We start from the raw sequence: 21050 nt of genomic DNA, 5'->3' as shown, positions 1-21050 counted from the left end.
CGCTGCTGCTCTGCACGTGGAGCCACACCAGGCTGAATTCTGCTCCTTTTAACTCTAAACTCCGGGCTCTGCCTGTTTCTGCCTTGTTGTTTTTTTACTGTATGTTCCCATTTTCCAAGGACAGCCCCCATAACTGCTGCATGTGGAATGCAGAGAATATGGCTTTCATTTCCCCCTACGAGTGTTGATAATCATGATAATCATGCTCGAACTTTTGTCACTGCTGGGCCATGGTACAAAAGCACAAAAGCCAGGTACAGTCCTTGCTCTCAGGGGATTGCTTTCTTCTTTCCTTACTTTACATAATTCTACCTTATTTTACTTTTTTCATTATTTAGTGCGCTCTGAGTCACGTCATATTAAAGGCAGGATCTTCATGGCCGTGTTAATTTTCACAAAAGCTGAGGATGCAGATCCCCCCAGCACTTTGAAACGCTGGGATGAACATGCCAGCAGCTCCTTCCTCTGAGGAAGCTGTTATATTTATTAATGCAGGCGCAGTCCCCAGGTGTGAGGAGGGTCTGACACACACAAACAACCCCGAGCCGGGGCTCTCAGGGGAGCACAGCCATGGAGCAGAGGGGAAATCGGCCCAGCTCATTCCTGTTTCCAGCACGGTGTGGGTTCCAGTGCTGCTTTCCCCTCCGTCAGTCCCTGCTGTAGGGAAGGCCCCAGAGCCCAGGCAGTGCTGTGGGGTGGTGCCTGCCCTCCCTGGCACCAGGGATCTGCACGGAGCTGGCAAAGCCCAGCTCCCTTTGCCGGCGCCTCCGTGGTGGGGCAGCCCCTCTGCACAGGAGGCAGCGGGAGCAGGGCAGCCCCCCCTGGTGATTCACATCCTCAGGAAGGGCCCTCATCCTCCTACAGGGCAGGCCAGGAGCTGTGGGGAAGGGGAGCCCGGAGCAGCCACAGGACTGGGGCTGGGAAATGTGGGAGCAGAGAGCCTGGCTGGGGGCAAGGAGCCCAGGAACATGAGCCCTTCCCAGCAAAATCCCCCACCCAAATCACGGGTTAGGTTTAGTCTTAAGCTTAGGTTCAGGCTTAGGGTTGGGGTTAGGGGCACAGGGGCCCAGCTCAGGGAGCCGCTGCCATCGCAGGATGAGCTGTGCTGGCAGCTCCAGCCCCACAGCCTCAGCCCACACCGCAGCCAGCCCCAAAGCCCGGCAGAGACACGATCCCCAAAGCAGCTGAGCTCTCCCCTTTCCCAGGAGAGCTCTGCCTGCACGCTGCGGGAGCCCCTGGCTGCGTGGGGGCTGCGGCCCTGCAGGGCTCATGTGGGAGCAGCCGGCAGGAGCTGCAGCCCCAGCCCTGCACTGAGGTGGGGATGCTGCTCCCCTGGTGCCCACACCGCCTTCCCCTGAAGGGTTCAGAAAAGCTGGAGAACAGATTTGTCCCTTTTTTTTGAATCTCTTTTTTCTTTGGGACAGAATCCGCCACAGGAAGCAGGTGGAGGGACAGCCCAGCTCTGATTAGATATAAAGGTGCCTCAGCAGCACTCGGCAGCCTCCACGTCCCTTTGTCATCTTGCCCTCACCCAGCATGCCGGGAGAGCCCAGGCAGGGACAGGGATCCTGGGCAGGGACAGGGATCCTGGGCAGGGACAGGGATCCTGGGCAGGGACAGGGATCCTGGGCAGGGACAGGGATCCTGGAGCAGGGACAGGGATCCTGGAGCAGGGACAGGGATCCTGGGCAGGGACAGGGATCCTGGAGCAGAGACAGGGATCCTGGGCAGGACAGGGATCCTGGGCAGGGACAGGGATCCTGGAGCAGGGACAGGGATCCCAGAATAAGGACAGGGATCCTGGAGCAGGGACAGGGATCCTGGGGAGGGACAGGGATCCTGGGGAGGGACAGGGATCCTGGGCAGGGACAGGGATCCTGGAGCAGGGACAGGGGTCCTTGGTAGGGACAGGGATCCTGGAGCAGGGACAGGGATCCTGGGGAGGGACAGGGATCCTGGGGAGGGACAGGGATCCTGGGCAGGGACAGGGATCCTGGAGCAGGGACAGGGATCCCAGAATAAGGACAGGGATCCTGGAGCAGGGACAGGGATCCTGGGGAGGGACAGGGATGTTCTTAGGCAGAAAATCCTGCTCCCTCCAGACTCTGGAGGATCTTGTCGCTGCTCACAGCAGTCGATTCTTCAGCCCCCGCTCAGAGGCTGCTCGGGAGGTCCCTGGGGGCAGCACAACCCGGTCAAACCCCACGGGACAAAGGGCTGGGGCAGAACCGCAGCTGGAGCAGCAGCTGGGGCAGCACGGGGAGCGGGGTCTGCCCCAGGTTCCTCGGGGACACTGGGGACGGGCGGGGTGACAGGCACCCCCCGCAGCGGGTGGCATCAGCTGCTCTGGTTTTTCCCTTTCTGCCTTCACAGTTTTCGCATGTTCCACGTCCTCCGTGCGGCGAGGATGGAGCGGGGACAGAGATGCTGCGTTCATGTGAGGAGACCCAGCTCCCCACCCACCGGCGGCAGGAGATCCTTCACAGCCGCCGCTGGGCGAGAAAAAGCCCAAATGTTGGCGCCTGAGCTTACATAAACCCCCGGAGCGGCCGGAGCGAGGGGACAGCGGCAGGGACACGGGGACAGCGGCAGGGACACGGCCACAGCGCCGCCCGGCTGGAACAGCCCCTGCTCCCGTCCTGGATGTGAAAATCCATCATTTCCTTCCCCAGCAGCCTTGCGCAGCCGGCAGTGCGGATGTGCAGGCTCTGGCTGCTCGGGGTGCAGGGATGTGGCGGGCAGGGCTCGGGGCTGTGGCTGGGGACAGCAGCGCGCTGCCGGCGGTGACAGGGTTACCGGGGACACACAGGGCTCCAGCTGGCCGTGGCCACCCTCTGCTCACCCGGAGGAGGGTCAAACACAGCGGGCACAGACACCTGGGGGTGTCGGGCAGAGCCAGCAGGAGCTGCCGTCCCTCGAGGGGCCCTGAGCACGGGGGATGCAGCCGCTGGCAGGGACTGGCACAGGCTGGCACCTGCCGGGGCAGGAGCGGCTGAGGGGCTGCAGGAAGGAGCTAAACAAGGCTCCATCCCCAGCCCATGTCCCTTGCCTGGGACTCCCAGGGTGCAGGGATGGCCTGGGGGTGCAGTGCCCAGGCTGAGAGGGGCAGCAGGGCCGTGCCAGAGGAGCGGAACCATTCCCAGCTCAGAGCTGCAGGGCCTGGTGCTGGCTGTGTAAACTCATCCTCGTTTCTCAGACCCAGGAGTGTTTCTCCTCAAGGCAGGGCGTGCTGCAGGTGCATGGATGAGATGAGATGAGATGAGGAGCCCGTGTTGCTCTGCCTGGGGCTGTCCACCCTCTGCTCCCTGAGCAGGGACACGGCCCCAAAGCTGCCCTGACCCCGTGAGCAGGGGGGCTCGGGCACCCCGGCTGCTCGCATGGCTCGGCACATGCCAAACATGCTTGGGCTATTTACATATTTCATATTCCTGGCTGCTGGCTTGCAGGGAGAACAAATTAATTCTGTTTTATGTACCCAGAAACGGCCCACATCAAACCGCCTGCCTGCCTGCACAGTTGGTTAAGCAAAGTTTGTGGTGAATTCCTTGGGGTTTTGTTGCTTGGTTCCCAAAGCATCTGATCGATAATTGGCTTCCACGTCCTGTAACTCTGCAGGAAGTTGTCGTTATTCCTTGCTATTGATCCAACTTTTTGAAGTTCCTCTGTGCCCCACACTGGATGAGTGCACAGCGAGGTCAGGGTGGTGGCAGGGGCAGAGTGGCACTGCCACCTCCGTGTGTCTCACCAGGGTGCAAAGGGAGCTTCAGGCTTGGGACAGGCCAGGCACAGAGTCAAGGACAGCATTAAATCTTTATGCTGGATGAAAAAACAAGACTCAAACTCAACAGCAACAAAACTGAGCTGTGAGTGATGGGCTCGAGCTGGTTCAAGATAAAGAGAAAGCTCCAGGGAGACCTCAGAGCCCCTTAAAGTGCCCGTGGGATTTCCAGGAGAGCTGCAGAGGGACTGGGGACAAGGGATGGAGGCACAGGACACAGGGAATGGCTCCCACTGCAGGAGGGCAGGGATGGATGGGAGATTGGAAGGAATTCCTGGCTGGGAGGGTGGGCAGGCCCTGGCACAGGGTGCCCAGAGCAGCTGTGGCTGCCCCTGCATCCCTGGCAGTGCCCCAGGCCAGGCTGGACAGGGCTGGGAGCAGCCTGGTGCCACAGCCCAGCTCTGGAGGCAGAGCCAAGGGGGAGCAGGGGAGCAGCAGAGCCACCAAGGCTCTGTCGTCCCTGGGTCCCTGGGCCGGGCTGCAGCACCTGCCCCCTCCGGGCTGCACGATAATTCTGCTTGTGCCGTGGCAAACTCCAGCTGCTCTCCCCCAGGAGCTGAATTCCTCTGCAGCTCCCTTTTCCCGAGGGATGGCTGCTTTTATACCCATCGCTCATCACACTGCTCAGAAAAACCATCTCATAATGAATTCTTCACCCAGCCCTTCCAGGAGCCTCATTTAAATAACAACGAGCCTCATTAACGGCGCAGGCTGATCCCTGCACAATGATTTCTTCATTAGGCTTTGCCTGGGAGGGTTTTCCTCCCAGCTGAGGCAGTAATTCCCTTCCCTCCCAGCCGCTCTGCCACTCCACGCTCACGGATCCCATCGGGGCCAGCTGTGGGGCAGGGATGTGCCGGGGTGCTGCTTTTTCCAAGAGCCCTGTTGCCTGGCTGTCCCAAATCCCGGCATGTGGCAATCCCCAGATGGATGTTCCTGCCATGCCTTTGGCCTTTGGCCACCCCCAGCTTATCCCGGCCTGGCCCGGGGCCTGCCCTCGGTGCATAAATCCCTGCAGGCAGATGCTGCACAGGAATTGGGGCTGCAGTGAGCTCGGGGCTGGCGGGTTTGTGCCGCTGTGGCTCCGCTCTCTGCCGCCCCTGCCCAGCCCAGCTGCTGCGGCCATTTCCCAGCACGAACGGGCTGGGATGGAGCCGAGCCCCGGGCGGGGTTCTCTGTTCTCACCGCCTTTATCTCATGTGATTTCCCACTGTAGATTGTTCCGGCTGCAGGGCGAGCAGGCAGGCGGGAGCTGCGGGCCCGCAGTGCCAGAGCCCTGCCTTGCTGTCCCCTGGTGTCCCCTGGTCACCCTCCCCCTGCTCAAGCCCACCGTGTCCCTTCAGCTCCTCACCGGGAGGAAAAACTACAAAGGAAATATTGCAGACAGAGGACAACCACCTGCCATGAATTTCCAGAAATATTTTGAAAAAATTTCATTAAAAAAAAAGTCCCCCAGAAAGACTTGGGGCCTCACCAGTTTAGAAACCAAAAGAATTTTGGAATGGAGACGTTTGCACGAGGCTATCCCTCCTCTGCAGAAACAGCTCGGATTGGTTTTGCAGCGGTGCCTCGGCTGCCCCTGGCCCCGCTGGCCCCTGGGCACCCCCAGGGCAGCAGGCGGGAGGACGCGGTGTCCCCTGTGCCCCGGTGGTGTCCCCTGTGCCCCGGCGGTGTCCCCGGGGTGCCACGGTCCCGCCGCAGCGCCTCGCACCAGCCCGGTGCGAGCAGGAATTGTGTCCAGTGAATCCCAGCAGGTTGTTTCACTCCACGAGCTGCGAGGTTTATTTACCCCGCCCTCACGCTTGCTCATCTGTGTTTGCCAGCCAGATCGTACCGGTTGCCATCTGCAGGAAGCTGTAAATCGTTTTCTGGCTTTTCCCTTTCGGCTGCAGCTCCTGCAGCTCCTGCAGCTCCTGCAGCTCCTGCAGCTCCTGCAGCTCCTCTCGGGGCTGGGGACCCGCAGCAGCCGGGAGCAGGCAGGTCCCGCCCTGCCGCGGTCCTGCGGGTCAGGGGCACAGAGCCCCCGAGCAGCTCCTGTGTCCAGGGGGTTTCCTGGGCCATCAGGGCCCGCTGGCTGTGCCCAGGTCACCCCTGTCACCCGGGCGTGGTGCTGCCGGTGACACACGGCAGGGGCTCGGAGCCCTCCGCATTCCCAGCTCCCTCTCAGTTCCTTCTCCCAATCTCCCCATGGGACCCAGCTCCTTCTGCATCCCCAGGACATCCCGTGAGATGTCACCTGGGCCCCCCAGGCGTCCTCCCTGCTCCAGGAACAAGGAGGGTGAACTCTCCGTGATCCCAAATTGTCCTGGATCACATCCATCGGGTCCTGTCAGCTCTTTTATCAACAAACCCTGGGATACTGAGGGCCATCCTGCCTTTCCCCCCACCAGCCCTGCTCATTCCAGATGGAATTTCCTCCCCTGGAAGGACTCGCTGGACTGGCAGCAGGGACTCGAAGGTAATTAAATCCCGCTGCTCTTTCCGCTGGAAAAGGAGTGCTCCAGGGGAATTCCCCACCCTTGGGGTCCCCATCGGGGAGATCCCGCACCCCTGGGACCCGCGCCCGTGTCCGGGGCGGCCCCGGGCGGCCGCGTTCCCTCTGCTCCGCCAGGCTCGGGATGTCACCGTCCCCATGGCAACGGGAGGCTGCAAAAAACCCAGGAGGAAAGGAAAGGAGGAAAGAGCGGGGAATGGGAGGGGCTGGGACAGGAGCAGCCCTGGGGGGGGGCTCAGTCCCCAGAGGCCACCCCCGCCCCACAGGGACATCCCGGGCCGGGGCGCGCTCAGGGTGCGCGAACCCCGGCGGGACCGAGGGCAGGTCCTGCGGCCCCGCTCCGGCCCCGGCTGAGCGCCCCGGGGCTCGGCAGCACGGTCCCCCCTGGGCAGGGCACAGTCCCCGCTGGGCAGGGCACGGGCACCCCCTGGCACCGCACGGCTCCAGCACCCACCCGCCCCGGAGCCCACCGCGGGGCTGAGCGGCCCTGGCAGCGCAGCACCCCCCGCACAGCCTGCCCAGGGCTCCTCCGAGCCTCGCCTCGCTGCCAGACCCTGCCGGGCACCGCGGGCACACGGCAGCAGGGCAACCCTGGCAGCACAAAGGCACCAATTCCTCCAATTCCTCCTCCACTGGCAGCCCCAGGGCTCCTTTATCAGCCCCGCGCTTCTCCGTACGATGTTGATCATTTTGATGGAGCATTTGTTTTAATTTCCCAAATGAGGAAGCAATCTTGTAAATATTGTGCAGTAATTAAAATGGCTATTTATTGTGCAGCATTCTGGCTGCTGCCAGCACAGAACACGATTAGCATTCCCCTTCCGAGCCCTCGCTGCAGCCGTCCGCGGCTCCAGACAGGTGACACGGGTGACACGGGTGACACGGGTGACACAGAGCTCCAGCTGCTGCTGGCCTGGCACCGCCCGGCGCTCAGGAGCACGGCCAGGAGCCGGAGCAGCGCGGGCTGTGGCTGAGGATTACCTGCGTGACCCTGGGCTGCCACTCTCACCAGATTTGCACGAGCACAGACGAGTTCTCCGAGGCTTTCCCTGCCGTGCTTTCTGTCTGTTATTTCTTCTCCATAAACAGTCAAAGTGGCAAAAGCCGAAAAAATGACACTTGCAAATAAATGTGCAAATCCCTCCTAAACCCCCTTTAAAATGTAAATCCCTCAGCTCGAGCAGTGCTGGGCACAGAAAGCCTTCGGTGCCAGGGAAGCTGGGGGTGCCAGCAGGGGGAGGGGGGGAAGGGGGCTCCAGGGATCCGGGGGAACCCCAGGGGACACCTCTGTGCCAGCTCCTCTCCAGGGAGCCCGAGGGGGTGGGCGATGCCAACGAGAAGAGATGAAAGATCAATGGAGTGAGTAGAAGTGGGGTGGCACACGGGGTAAAACCCCCTCTTGCCACATTTCCTTTCCTCCAGCCTTGCTCCAGGGCCTTTCCTGCTCTGCCACAATCGGCCTGGCCCCCAACACTGGGCTGGGAATGTCCCCTCCTGTCTGGCCCTTGGGGGCCTTGGCGGGCACGGTGCTCCAGGGCTGCACGGTGGGCAGGGAGGTGGCACAGTGCTGGGGACATGGGGCAGTGCCGGGGACATGGGGCAGTGATGAGGGATTTGGCATGGCAGAAAGGGACATGGCAAAGCAGTGAGGGGTGTGTCATGGTGATAAGGACGTGGCACAGCAGTGAGGGCCATGGCACGGTGCTGAGGGCCATGGCACATCACCGGGGGCATGGCACATCACCAGGGCCATGGCATGGTGGCGCGGGCTGCTTCCCAGCCTGGGGCCGCCCCCCAGCCCCGCGGGCACAGCCAAGGCTGGCAGGGCAGGAGCCCATCCCTGTCCTCGTCCCCGCTGGCCGAGGGGCGGCTGCCGGAGCCTCCCCGAGCGCCGTCCCCGCCTCGCTCCGCTCCCACGTGCAGATGCCAGCTCACGCGCAGAGCTGGCTCCGCGCGTCACCGCCGCCCCCACTGTCCCCCGTGTGCGCCCACACTGCCACCCAGCCCTGCCGGGCCAGGAGCACCCATGGGAGCCCCCACGGCACCGGCACCGGGCACGGGCCGGCAGCTCCCGGGGCTGGCACAGACACCAGGGGTGAGCTCGGGGTTCACCCTCTGCGGCCACCATGGGCCTGCCCCATGGGCAGAATGAGCTGGAAGGATTCACTCACCTTTTTCTTCAGGCCGTGTTTCTCCAGCTGCAGAAAACCTTTGGAGCCAAGCAACAGGAGAACTCCCAGATGCTCTCACGGGGCACATTCTAAAAGTGTTCATCCATCCCATGCCCCCAGCCACGCTCCTGGCACCCCTCACTGTGCTGCCTTTGCTCGGGGGCTGCTCCTTTAGGACCAGGTTTGGGGGAACTGCCAGACCCCTCCAGTCCTGCTGAAGGGAGCATTAGGAAGGGAAACCACTGGAGCTGATCCTTTCCCAGGCTGCAGGTGAGGGCTGGTGAGCAGCAGGCACAGGGAAGAGCTGAGTGTTCTTCTGCAGCACCCTGATTGTTTTCTTTGTGTCCCCAAAGTGCTGGCGCCAGGCACAGCTGTGGGACCTGGGCCAGCACCTGCCTGATGTCTGTGCAGCCCTTGGCATCTCTCCCAAGCATCCTGAGCTCATCTTCCATCACACAGGGGCTGAGGGTTGGTGCCTCACCAGCCCCTCACCTCAGCAATGACCACCCCGTGACTACCCCTGGCATCAGGATCCTGCACTCACCCTATTCCCAGGCACCATCTCCATCCCCACAGGAGCCCCTTCCCTCCCGACAGGCACCCAGAACCTGGAAAACCCCGGGCAGCATCCCAGCAGATCCATGTGCCGATAGAAACACGGTGCAGACCCATGTCCAGGCCTGATGCAAATTTAATTGAATGGGAATGAGATGTATTTTATGTCCTTAAAGCACATTAAGTGCTTGGAAGTTAATTGCTATTTAATTAGCATAAATCAAGCACTTTAATAATACTCAAGGAAAAACAACGTGGTGTTACAGATGCTTTATCAAAAGTCACCCTGACAAATTAAAGATGAGTGTTCCCGACACATCAGCACACGAGGCTGTGCACAGGCTGTCCCTGCTGCTGTCCCACTGCTGTCCCCCTGCTGTCCCCTGCACCCAGGGACCGCAGACAGGGCACCACTGCCCTGGAGGGACCTGCTGAGCCCCCTCCCCTGCCCCGCTGGGGTGCCTTGAAACCAGGGCGCAGCAGGGAGATGGGTGTGGGACGGATCTGGGATGCAGGAGGAAGTTGGGATGCAGGATGGAGCTGGGACACCAGCAGCACCCACGGTGCAGGGTGGATCTGGGGTGCAAGAGGGCTCAGGAATGCAGGAAACACCCGTGGTGCAGGATGGATTTGGGGTGCAGGATGGATTTGGGGTGCAGAATGGATTTGGAGTGCAGGAGGGCTCCGGGACGCCGGCAGCACCCGCGGTGCAGAGGCTGCCCGGTGCAGCCAAGCGCGTTTCCTGCGGGGCCGAGCATCCTCTCGAAAGGGGAAGGTGGGAGCCCGTCACACCCCGGGGCCCGGCCCCGCTCCCACCGAGCGCCCCGAGCAGAGGCGGGGACACCCCGGGGTCCCCGCAGCAGCGGCTCGCAGGGGCACCCGCTCCGCCCGGGCTCCCTTTGGGGAGGAAACAGCGATTTTGCTCCGTGCTCGGTTCGGCATTTTTTGTGCCGTTGCCATAACAACCGTCCCGGTGACATCTTCACGGTATTTGTCTCCTTCTGGGCTTGCATCATTTTCCTCCCTGAACGAGCAGCTGCGGTTCCCGGCTCACCTGGAGCCCCCGGCGCCCCCCGGGGCTCTGCCCAGCCCTGGGCGCTGCCCGGGTAGGGGGCAGCGATGCCCCTCACCCAGGGGTGCTCCACTCCCGGCCTTCCCTCACCCAGCATCTCCATAGCATCGTCCTTCTCTGAAAACACATCCCTGTGCGTGCCGTGCCCCGCGTGGGTCACCTCCGGCACGGGGAAGTAGAAAACAAGCTGAAAATAGAGAGGTGACATTGGCAGTGCCCTGCCAGCCCCACGGGGACAGCGGAGAGCTGGGAACTGCCCTGTCACAGCAACGGCGAGAGCCACCAGCACAGAGGGAGGAGGCGTCTGCCTTACCCGGGGCTTGCTGCAGAGCCGCTGCTGCCGGAGAGGGGAGCAGCCGCAGCCAAGCCCACCCCTGCCCGGGGAAAGTGCTCTGACCCCGCTCAGGGCAGCCTCCTGCCTCCCCCTGCCTCCCCCTGCCTCCCCCTGCCTCCCCCTGCCTCCCCCTGCCTCCTCCTGCCTCCCCCTGCCTCCCCCTGCCTCCTCCTGCCTCCCCCTGCCTCCCCCTGCCTCCTCCTGCCTCCTCCTGCCTCCTCCTGCCTCCTCCTGCCTCCTCCTGCCTCCCCCTGCCTCCCCCTGCCTCCTCCTGCCTCCTCCTGCCTCCCCCTGCCTCCCCCTGCCTCCTCCTGCCTCCCCCTGCCTCCCCCTGCCTCCCCCTGCCTCCCCCTGCCTCCTCCTGCCTCCTCCTGCCTCCTCCTGCCTCCTCCTGCCTCCTCCTGCCTCCTCCTGCCTCCCCCTGCCTCCCAGCCCCATCCCTGCGCTGGTGCCCCGGAGCTGGGCAGGGTGGGCAGCCCAGTGTGGGGGCTCAGCTGTCCCAGCACAGCCCCCGCCCCGGGGGCACCTCTGAGCCACGCTGGGGGGGGCAGCCGGGAGAGCAACAGGCATTGCCCAAGCTAAAATGTCACAAAATTCGGGGTGACTTAGCCCAGGAGCACGAGGGGTTCCTGTCTGGGCCGGGGGGCTCGCAGTGGCCCCGTGTGCCGGCGCAGCCCCCCACGGATCCCCGGGGGAGGCCCGAGGCCGCGGGATGAGTCAGGGCAGCGCTGCCGGAGGGGACGGATGCCCGGCTGACGCAAAGCTGCTGCGCTGGCTCCTCTCCCCCTGCCCACACAGCTCCATCCTCCCCTTCTGCTGACTCTCCTGCCTCTGGCAGCGCCCCCTCTGCCAAGCAGCCCCCGCTCCACCCCGGCCACAGCCTCCTCCTCTGGCAGGGCACGGCTGGCCCACCCTGGCATCCCCCACCCTGCCCCCTTGTCCTCCTGACACCCCGAGGGGCCAGAGACAGGCCTGTCCCCAAAGCTCCCTCCTCTGCCACCCTCTGAGGCAGCATCCAGGGGGCAGAAGCTGCTTGGCACCACCCCGGCCACTTTGAGAGGGGCAGGGGTGCCCACCCAGGGGGCACAGGGCTCCCTGGCTCTGTGGGTGTGTGGGCACAGCTCTGGGGGCTCAGAGGCTGTGCCTGGGCAGTGCCAGAGGAGTCTGGGGCACCACGGACACCGGTGCTGTCAGGGGATGCTCCCGGTGAGCCGGGGCTGGCAGAGCCCTGGGGAGCGTGGCTCGGCTGGGAACATTCCATGCTCCCCCCAGCAGCACAGGAGCCACATCTGGGAGCTTTCCGTGCCCCCTCCAGCAGCAGAGGAGCCACAGCTGGTGCCAGGGAGGTGCCAAGGGGCGCAGGATGAAGGGGAAGGAGCAGGGGCAGGAGGATCCACACCGGCTGTGCTGGGCTGCCCCTGCTGCCCACGGACGGGGCCCTGTGCCCGCTGTCACTTCAGGAGCAGGCGGGTGGCCTGGTCACCCATCAGGAGCCTTTGGGGAGGTAAAAGAGACAGAAATTGGGGGTCAGTGTTTCTGCCATGGCAAGGATACAACAAGGACAGGGGGACAGCACAGGGACAGCACCAGCCCGAGGCTGATTCTCCACACAAGACAAACGTGAAGCAAAGGCCTGTGTGGACACAGGCTGGACCTTTGCTGTCATCCTGTGCTCAGGGGAAAGAAAAGGGCAAGGAGTCTCCAGCCCTTGGAAAAAGCTTGGAGCCTTGTCCGAAGGAGGAGGCAGCAGCACAGGGGCAAAGGGAGGCTCCGCCTGTCCCCCAGTGCCACTGCAGGTGTCACGTACCTCACCAGCACCCCGACGAGGAGGGCGGCCACCATGGGCCCTACCCAGTACACCCAGTGGTAGTCCCAGTAGTTTGCCACCAGAGCTGGCCCGAAGGCTCGGGCTGGGTTCATGCAGGCTCCGGACACGCCGCCCCTGGGAGGGGAACAGAGCGGCCACGTCACCCTGACGGGCACGGCGGGACATGGGGACAGCGCCCACCCCTCCCGTGGTGCCGGCACAGGAGCAGCATCCCCTTCCCAGGGCTCCTTCCTGGGGCTCCTTCCCGGGGCTCTGGTGGGCAGCGGGCTCGGGGCAGCCCGGCCCACACCCCGGCACGGCTCTCGGTGATGAGGATGGGTTTCCACCAGGGCCGGGTTTCCAGGGGGCCGCACTGGGCCCAGCCCGGCCCCAGGGGCAGCGGCTCCCCAGCGCTGCCCTTCGCTGCCAGGGAGGGCTCCTGGGCACAGCCAGCCCCTCTGGAGCAGCAGAGATGATTTCTTGGGGCACCAGGGCCAGGCCTGGCAGGGGAGGGCTCCACACGCACCTCACACACGGGAGCTGGCAGCACTTACAGCTCAAAGGGGGGTCAATATTTGCCCAGGGCTTTGTGCCGTGTGTAAACACGACCCGGGGTCCTGCCAGAGCGGGTGGGCGCTGCCTGAACCCAGCACTCCATTAACAATAATTCCCCATTAATTGCGTGTGCTCGTTCCCGGTCACGGTGGCACCGCAGCCGGGCTGAGCCTGGCACAGCTCAGGGACACGGGGGACACAAAGCGCTGCTGTTTGCTCAGGGCTTCCCACGGCAAACACAGCCCGGGCAGGCCGGGGTTTATCACCCACGGCGGGAGCTCGGGGGGCTGCCCCGGCCCCGGGGCCACGTGCGGGATGAGCCCAGGCTGCTCCTGCTCTCCCAAAACTGCCGGGGCACCCACTGGGCTCCTGCTGCCCCTCCCGGTGTGCTCGGCCTGCCTCAGTTTCCCCGGGTGCTGCAGGAGGGCATGTCCCATGCCAGCCTGTCCCATGCCAGCCTGTCCCATGCCAGCCTGTCCCACCCCAACCTGTCCCACCCCAGCCCATCCTGCCCCACCCGCAGCCGGGCTCTCCTCCCTGCTGCAGCTGCCCGGGCCGGATTTGGGGTGTCCGATGGAGGCTGCTCAGAGCTCGGAGCACCAGCCCCACCCCAGAGCCCACGGTCCCCTCCTGAGCCTGGGGACAGCAGCCCCTGGAGCGATGGCCCTGCGTGGCTGTGCCTGTCCCACGGGGACAGCGAGGGGACAGCGAGGGGACAGCAAGGGGACCCGAGCTCACCCTGCCAGGATGTCGGCGGTGACGGTGAGGCCGATGCAGAGCGGGGCCAGCGGGCTCCTGGTCCTGCCATTGATGGCTCCCATGCAGACCACCAGCAGCAGGAAGGAGCTCAACACGATCTCGGCCGCCAGGGCCGCGGGGACCTGCTCGTCGGCCGTGATGCCATCGAAGGCTCCTCCGCTGGCGTTCCCGAAGCGCTCGCTCGGTGCCACCGCCTGCGGGGACAGCCGTGGGTGCCCTGCCCCCGTGCCCCTGCCAGCAGATGGGCTCGCCGCGGGGGCAGCGTGGGCGGCGGGAGGGTTAAAGAGGAGCTAAACTCAGCGCTTGCGGGAGGAAAGGCAGCCCTGAGGGCCTGGCAAGCACAGACAGGGCTCTGGGCACCTCCTGGCACCGTGTGCCAGGCCCCGCTCCGGGCCCCTGGGGCTGCCTGGCGGTGGCCAAGGCACACGGTGCTGGCGGTGCTGGGAGCGGGCAGCCCCGAGCCCAAAGGGCCCTGAGGGAGCAGTGCCAGGGGAACGGGCACTGAGTGAACCTGGCAGCGCTGCAGAGCAACCCGGAGCCTGCTGTGCCTCTTTGGTGGGCACAGCAAACCCCCGGGGAGCTGCAGTCCCTGACCTGGCCCCAGAGCCCACAGCAGCCCCCGTGCCCTGCGTGCAGACAGCCCCGGGTCCGTACCTTGGCCAGGCCGGCTCCGATCATCCCTCCGCAGAGCTGTGAGAGCCAGTACGGGACCAGCATGGGCATGTGCAGCCCCCCGACCAGCCACACGCCCAGGGACACGGCGGGGTTGAAGTGGCCTCCGCTGCCAGGGAGAGAGGAGCATCAGCAGGGGGCTCACCCAGCACAGGCTCCCTCCCGGGGGTCCCTGTGGCCTGGAACCTCCAGTGCTTTCCCTTCCATTCCCTCCGTGCTGCAGAAGGCAGGATCCTGCTGTTCCCTCTCCCTGCAGAGCAGCAGCAGCAGGCTGGATCCCTGCAGCGCTGGCAGGGGCAGGATCTGGGGATGTCACTGAGGTGCTCCCGGGAGCGGCTGCAGCGCTGCCAGGGCAGGGGTGGCAGCAGGGGTCTCGCAGGGCTGCAGGAATGCACTGGTGGGGCTGCAGGAATGCACTGGGGGGGCTGCAGGAATGCACTGGGGGGGCTGCAGGAATGCACTGGGGGGGCTGCAGGAATGCACTGGGGGGGCTGCAGGAATGCACTGGGGGGGCTGCACCCAGCCTGGCAGGACACCCCGGGGTCAGGGAGCAGAGCAGGGCTGTGGGGCCTGGCCCTCAGTACCAGACCTAAATCCTTCACCTCGAAAAGCACAAGCAAGTCAGACACAGAGACCCTCTAATTAAAACTGATTACCATGAGACACAGGTTAATGAACAGGTTTCATAACTGATCAGCCTGATAATTGCAGCTGATGAGTCAGAGAGTCTGGGAACGATAACCACATCTGACTCCTCAGCTGGGATTAAACCCACCAGGAGAGCGTCCCTGTGCTGCTCAGGGATGGGGCCCTGGCTGGACACGGCTCCACTGCCAACACCCAGGGCTGGGAGGGAGCCTGGGGCTGAGGGAGGCCCTGGCTGCACACAAACCCCACCTGGGGAGCAGCCAGGGGGAACCCATCCTGAGCAGGGCTCCTCTCCAGCCTCCCTGGGCACAATCCTGCCCTGGCACAGGGTGCCCAGAGCAGCTGGAGCTGCCCCTGGATCCCTGGCAGTGCCCAAGGCCAGGCTGGACAGGGCTTGGGGCATCCTGGAACAGTGGAAGGTGTCCCTGCCATGGCAGGGGTGGAACTTGGTGAGATTTAAGGTCTATTCTAATCCAAACCATTTCAGGATTCTGCGTGAACCTGACTTTAGGCTAAAATATCCCCTGTGCAGGATCCTGATCTGTCTCCTCCTGGCTTCAGAGCACATGGGGCACCCCCAGACCCCCTCTGCAGCCCCCCACCATAAAGCTTCCCTGCCCTGCTGCCCTGGTTTCACCATGCCAGGTTTGGGGTGCAGTGGGACCCGGCACAGGCACTGTGGGTCAGGAGTCCCCACTGCACAAACCTCACCCTGGGCTGTCTTCCCTCCTATCAGGCACTGATAAATGATCAGTCCCGTTGCTCTGGACTCAGGGGTTTGCCCACGATCCTGGCCAAGCCCGGGACAGCCTGGAGAATCCCATCCCTGGGCTGTGCAGAGCTGACACAAGGGAAGGGAATGAAACTCCCCAGGGACTCTTTCAGCTTCTTCCTTGATAATAAATCTGTATATGAGCACCACATCTGCTCTTCTTCAATGAGCAGATTTGTCTAAATGTTGCTTTTGAGTAATTGAAACCACTTGTTTTTAACCTGAAAATACCCAGAGGAAGAGCACAGTTGGGTCAAAATGTTTTGCTCTGACATCCTTGTAAAAGGAATCACCTCATCTTCACAGAGAATCATAAAATCTGAGAATGGTTTGGGCTGGAAGGACCCTAAAATATCTCCTAGTTCCAGCTCCCAGAAGAAAATGTTCCTGTTTCAGCCAATTTATATTAAATGGGGCTAAAAATTGAAACGCTGCAATCCAAAACCATGTGAACACCCCAAACCCACGGCGTTACAGGTGCCACCAAAGGTGCCACCACTGATGCCACCGCCCCCAATGGGCCACGCTGCCACCCAGGGGCTCCATGGCAGGGCAGGGGTGCTGCAGGCACCGGGATTAGGGCAGGGAGGAGCCCGAAGGCAGCGGGTGGGAGCATCTCCCCTGCCCCCTGCCCCCCAAGAGCTGCTGGCGTCCCTTACCTGATGTCCCCCAGGACGGTGACAGTGACGGCCAGGGCCAGCCCGTGTGCCAGGGCGGGCTGCAGGCGCCCCGTGCCCCCCGGCTGGTCCAGCACAGCCAGGCAGCCGATGAAGATGAAGAGGGCAGTGCCCAGCAGCTCTGCCAGGCACGGCTGCACGTGGCGCTCGTACCAGTGCGGCCGCGGCGGCTGCGCCTTCACCTCCAGCCCCATCACGTCCTGCAGGCACGGCCCGGCCATGGGGACACTGGGGACACAGCCCGGGGGTGCAGCACCCGGGGACAGGGACCTGTCTGGAGAGGCAACTCTGCGCGGGAGGCTCTAAATACAGATTGGATTTGCATCGCTAAGGAAAAAAAAGGGGTCATAAAAGCTGTCAGGCCGGCCCCCAGGGATATCAAAGCTCGTTATCACTGCCAAGCCTTGGTTCAAGGCTTGGGTTTTTTTCCTTGGTTGGCTGTTGCTGTTGATGGTGTAGTTTTAGGGGGTTCAGGCAGGATTTGGGATGTGGTTCCTGCCGTGCACCCCTGGAGTGTGGCACCTGTGCTCAGCCCTGGGGCCTCTGTGCCTGTTGGAGCTGCCAAGGGAAGCAGCTGATGCTGCCATCCCAGCACCCCAGACTGGGGCAGGTGGGAAGGGACCTCTGAGGAACTGTTCTACCCAGTGCCACCCCCACCCTGGGCAGGGACACCTTCCCCATCCCCATCCAGCCTGGCCTTGGGCACTGCCAGGGATCCAGGGGCAGCCACAGCTTCCCTGGGCAGCCTGTGCCAGGGCCTGCCCACCCTGTGAGTGAATTCCTCTAAAACTCAGCCCACATCCTGCCCGGAGATCCCAAGGCTGGGCCTTCATGTCCCTCTTGCTCTGCTCTCAAGTGAAGATGTGGCTGAGGGGGGCCAGGGATCCACCAGGCACTCCAAAAGCTGGCATTGATCAAACCCTGATCAAACCCTCCCTAAATCCTCCTCATCCCAGCGGGGATCACTGCCTGGAACACCAGATTCAGCCAGGGCAGAGGGACTCAGGGGAGAGCCTGAGGCAGCAGCATCTCCCCACCCACAGCTCCCAGCACGACCAGCAAGGGCTCCACTGGGAGGGGTTTGCCCTGGGGCTGCAGGAATCCAGATCTGATCTTTGGAGTATCGACTGTGAGGGATTAATGCCACACATACCCAGGGACGGGCACTGCCCGGGTGATCCCAGGGCAGCTCCCCGGAGCAGCAGGAATGTGCCCACAGTCCAGGATCAGCCCAGCCCTGCAGGGATGGGCCCTGCAGCCTTGAGCAACCTCCTGCAGCCCCGTGTTTGTGGTGCCTGAGCGAGGGCCGGGGTTTACAGGAGCCCTTCTCTCTCGTCAGCAGGGTAAAGAACGCTGTGCTGGTTTATGGTGGTGTCACAAGGCCCTGGGGATGGGAAGGAAATTTCCACTTGCCTGTCTCTGTGGCCACACCACAGACAAGGGTCAGGCAGGAGAATCCCAGTAAAGGCACCTCTGAAAGAGCCTCCATCCACTCATTTCCCCTCCCAAGAGCTTCCTTCCTACAGCCAGGAGGTCTTGGCATCAGCTTGTAGGTATCACTGGGATATCTGTGAGAGTGAGAGCTGGCTTTGCCTGTTCTTTGGGGTCCTCGTGAACCCTGGCACTTGTGGCACAGGGAAATACCTGATTCAATCCTGACACCTCACTGGGACCATCTCCCAGGGCCAACAGGTCCCTGGAATCCACCTGCCACCACAGCTCCCAGCACGGCCAGCCGAGCGCTCCTTTGGGAAGAATTTGAACTTGGGCAGAAGGAATCCAGGGCTCATTTATTTTTGGGGTACTTATTATGAGAGAATAATGTCACACTTATCCAGATTTCAGCTGGTCCTTCCTTGCAGAAGCTCCCACACAGGCGCTGCCAGGAGCTGAGCTGTCCCAAATCCCAAATCCCAGATCCCCAGTGCCACCAGCAGCATGGGCATCTCCCAGGAGCACCAGGACACGTCCCTGGCCAGGGAAAGGCAGCACAGTGGCTGAGCCAGGTGCTGCTGCCACGTTCCTGGTGCAGGGACCCTGCCCAGGGTGGTGCCACTGCACCCAGGCTCTGTCTCCCAGCACAGTGGTGGCTCCAGAGCACGGCAAGGCCACAGCCCAAAGGCCGGGATTAACCCCTGTCCTTGGCTTTTAAACATTTACCATTCTGGAGGGAGCGGGGATGTTTGCCTGAGCCTTGCAGAGGAAATGCTCCACATTCAGGTGGGAAAGGCATCAACTATTGCTGAGCACGGGCCTGAAACAGGACGAAACAAAAGCACAGCCTGCAGGGAAGGGTTTCCCTTTGGAGCTTCAGCCTCAGCACCTGCCTCGACTGTGCCATGGACATGCAAAGGCAAGAGCCCTGCTCTGAGCAGCCCCTGCCGCGATGGAGATGAAATCCTCAGCACCAAGGTTTGCTCAACAGGATACACGGAAACTCTGCCCGTGGGAAAAGGCGTGGGGATGAGAACAGATAAATCTGTTCATATCAGCAGACACTTATTTTTGTCCTTGTTTGGGCTTGCACCGATTTGTTAGATAAGTGACAATAGCAACTGTGTCAATTAGTACAGGAAGTGGTGGCACCAGACAAGCCAAGGCTTCCAAAAGCAGTTTTTAGGAATCACAGGGAACATTTCCTCATCCATCTACCTGGGCAGGAAAGCCAGAATTACCCTAATTTATCCACCCCCTGTGTTTCACTGCTCTCCTCCATTCACGGTGCAGATCTGCCACCTTTCCTTTGCTTTTCCAACCAAAGAACCCAAATGAGGCTCTGTATAGAAAACCAGATTTGAGGGTTGGATGATCTTTAAGGGCCCTTCCAACCCAAACTATTCTGGGATTCTAAACCCAGACCACCCAAACTCCAAAAAACACTTAAGCAGACACTAAAGAACACCATCAAGTACAGTCAACACTCAGTCACAGAATCCCAGACTGGTCTGGGTCGGAAGGGATGCTGAAACCCATCTGTGCCAGGGCCTCCCCATCCTCCCAGGGAAGAATCTCATCCTAAAATCGAATCTAAACCTCCTCTCTGTGGGTTTGAAGCCATTCCCCTTTGTCCTGTCACTCCACGCTCTTCAAACCCTTCAAGTGCTCTCCGTGAATTGGTGCTGGCACATTTTAAAGGCCAGAATTGCAGCTGGTATCTATAAAAAGTTATCACAACGCATTGTGGTGCTGCAAGGAAAGACCCCGGCAGATCCAGCGTCGGGGTCAGCTCTTTTAAAGAGCCATAAAGACTCAGAGCAGCTCCTCTGACACTGCCTTATCTCCCCGTATTTACCCTGGAGCCCCAGAGCCCCGGGATTGCACAACGCGGCTGAAAGAGAACTTGCAGAGTGATTTGCAGCTCGTAGCTGTGGCACAGGTGAGGTGACCTCTGCCCCTTCAAGAGCCCACGTTGTGTAAGAGTTTTCCTTCCAGTCGTGCCTCAGTGCAGATGGAAATTTCCAGGGATCCTTGATGCGGGCTGAGCGTGTCCTGCTGGGGAGCAGGGATGGGTTTGTGTCAGTTCTGCACGCACAGACTGGGGTTTGAGCAGGGAAAATAACCATCCAAGCAGGACAAAGCCATTCAGACCTTAATTCTGGCATTTCACAGCCTTAATTCTGGTGCTTAGCATTAAAATCCACCAAGCCCCCCACAGAAGGGATGGATGCCCCTGGTCCCACACACCCCTGCACATCTCCCCTGCAATGACCTGGCCCCTGTCCTGTCAGCCCACCCACATTTCCATCCTCAATACCCACAGTCTGCTGTGCCCCAGCAGCCCAGAAGAATTGTATAAACTCGAAATGGGGAGCTGGTAACCCTGCAGAGGGGCTGAAACACCGTGCACTGAGCCAACCATTGCTTTTCATTCAGCTCCTAAAGCTGGGCAAGCCCTGCCAGGAGCTAAATAATTCAACTTCCTGGAAGGCAGCTTCTTTCATCCATGTCTGCAGAGTGAGCAGGCCGTGCTCAGGGATGGGGAACGTGGATGGAGCACAGGTGCAGGGCAGGGCCATCACCCAGGGCAAGGAGCAGCAGCCAGGACTGAGCGTGGACAGGAGCTCCTGGTGGAGCTGTCAGTGGCTGGCAGCTCACAGGCACCACTGCAGAGCCTCACTCTGCCCCGGGACCCAGCCTCCTCCTGGGGAAAGCTTCCCCTGCCATTCCCCATGCTGGGGAACCCATCCCGAGCAGGGCTCCTCCGGCAGGGTGGGCAGCCCTGGCACAGGGTGCCCAGAGCAGCTGTGGCTGCCCCTGGATCCCTGGCAGTGCCCAGGCCAGGCTGGACAGGGCTGGGAGCAGCCTGGGACAGTGGAAGGTGTCCCTGCCATGGCAGGGGTGGCACTGGATGGGCTTTAAAGGCTCCTTCCAACCCAAACCATTCTCTGACTCCTAGAGGTGAATTCTGTTGCCCCATCAGCAGCAGTGCCCCAGGAGAAAGGCCAGGCTGGAGCAGGAGGGAGAGGCAGAGCCCCAGGGGTCACACACCCCACAGGCAGCAGCAGGCACAGCCTCCTCTCCTGCCTGCAAAAGCCTCCTGAGCCAGCGGCTTCCCAGCAGAGCAGCGCTGCTCCTGCAGCACCCTCCCCATCCAAACACTCCCTGGGGAGAGGGGAAGGATTTCTTTATCTGTTTCAGTCAGCACAACCCTGAGCACAGGGCTCCCACCCTGTCCTCCCCCAGCAGCTGCCAGGGATCCCGGTTCCTCTGATCCTGCTGGAGCCCTGGAGCACAAGGTGACCCAATTTCCTTCCAC

The 21050-nt window shown here is 62.1% G+C and overlaps 1 protein-coding gene across 1 annotated transcript; it reads right to left on the bottom strand.

The window, feature by feature from the left end:
- Positions 1-11511: 11511 nt before the first annotated feature.
- On the bottom strand, positions 11512-16515 carry AQP8 (aquaporin 8). Its single transcript, XM_063414784.1, has 5 exons — positions 16277-16515; positions 14180-14306; positions 13505-13719; positions 12212-12346; positions 11512-11898 (listed from the first exon to the last, which is right to left on the bottom strand). The coding sequence occupies exons 1-5, from the start codon at positions 16513-16515 to the stop codon at positions 11856-11858; spliced, it is 759 nt and encodes a 252-aa protein (XP_063270854.1). The 3' UTR covers positions 11512-11855.
- Positions 16516-21050: the final 4535 nt, after the last annotated feature.

This window comes from Prinia subflava, chromosome 17 (genome assembly GCF_021018805.1).
Source record: "Prinia subflava isolate CZ2003 ecotype Zambia chromosome 17, Cam_Psub_1.2, whole genome shotgun sequence".
Lineage (NCBI taxonomy): Eukaryota > Metazoa > Chordata > Aves > Passeriformes > Cisticolidae > Prinia > Prinia subflava.
This window is presented reverse-complemented; position numbering and strand designations above follow the sequence as displayed.

Coding starts and splice junctions, on each gene's coding strand:
- AQP8 (XM_063414784.1), bottom strand. CDS start 16,515: ATGGCCGGGCCGTGCCTGCAGGACGTGATGGGGCTGGAGGTGAAGGCG. Junction 14,307..16,276: donor ACCGTCCTGGGGGACATCAG/GTAAGGGACGCC, acceptor TCTCCCTGGCAG/CGGAGGCCACTTCAACCCCG. Junction 13,720..14,179: donor TCGGAGCCGGCCTGGCCAAG/GTACGGACCCGG, acceptor CTGTCCCCGCAG/GCGGTGGCACCGAGCGAGCG.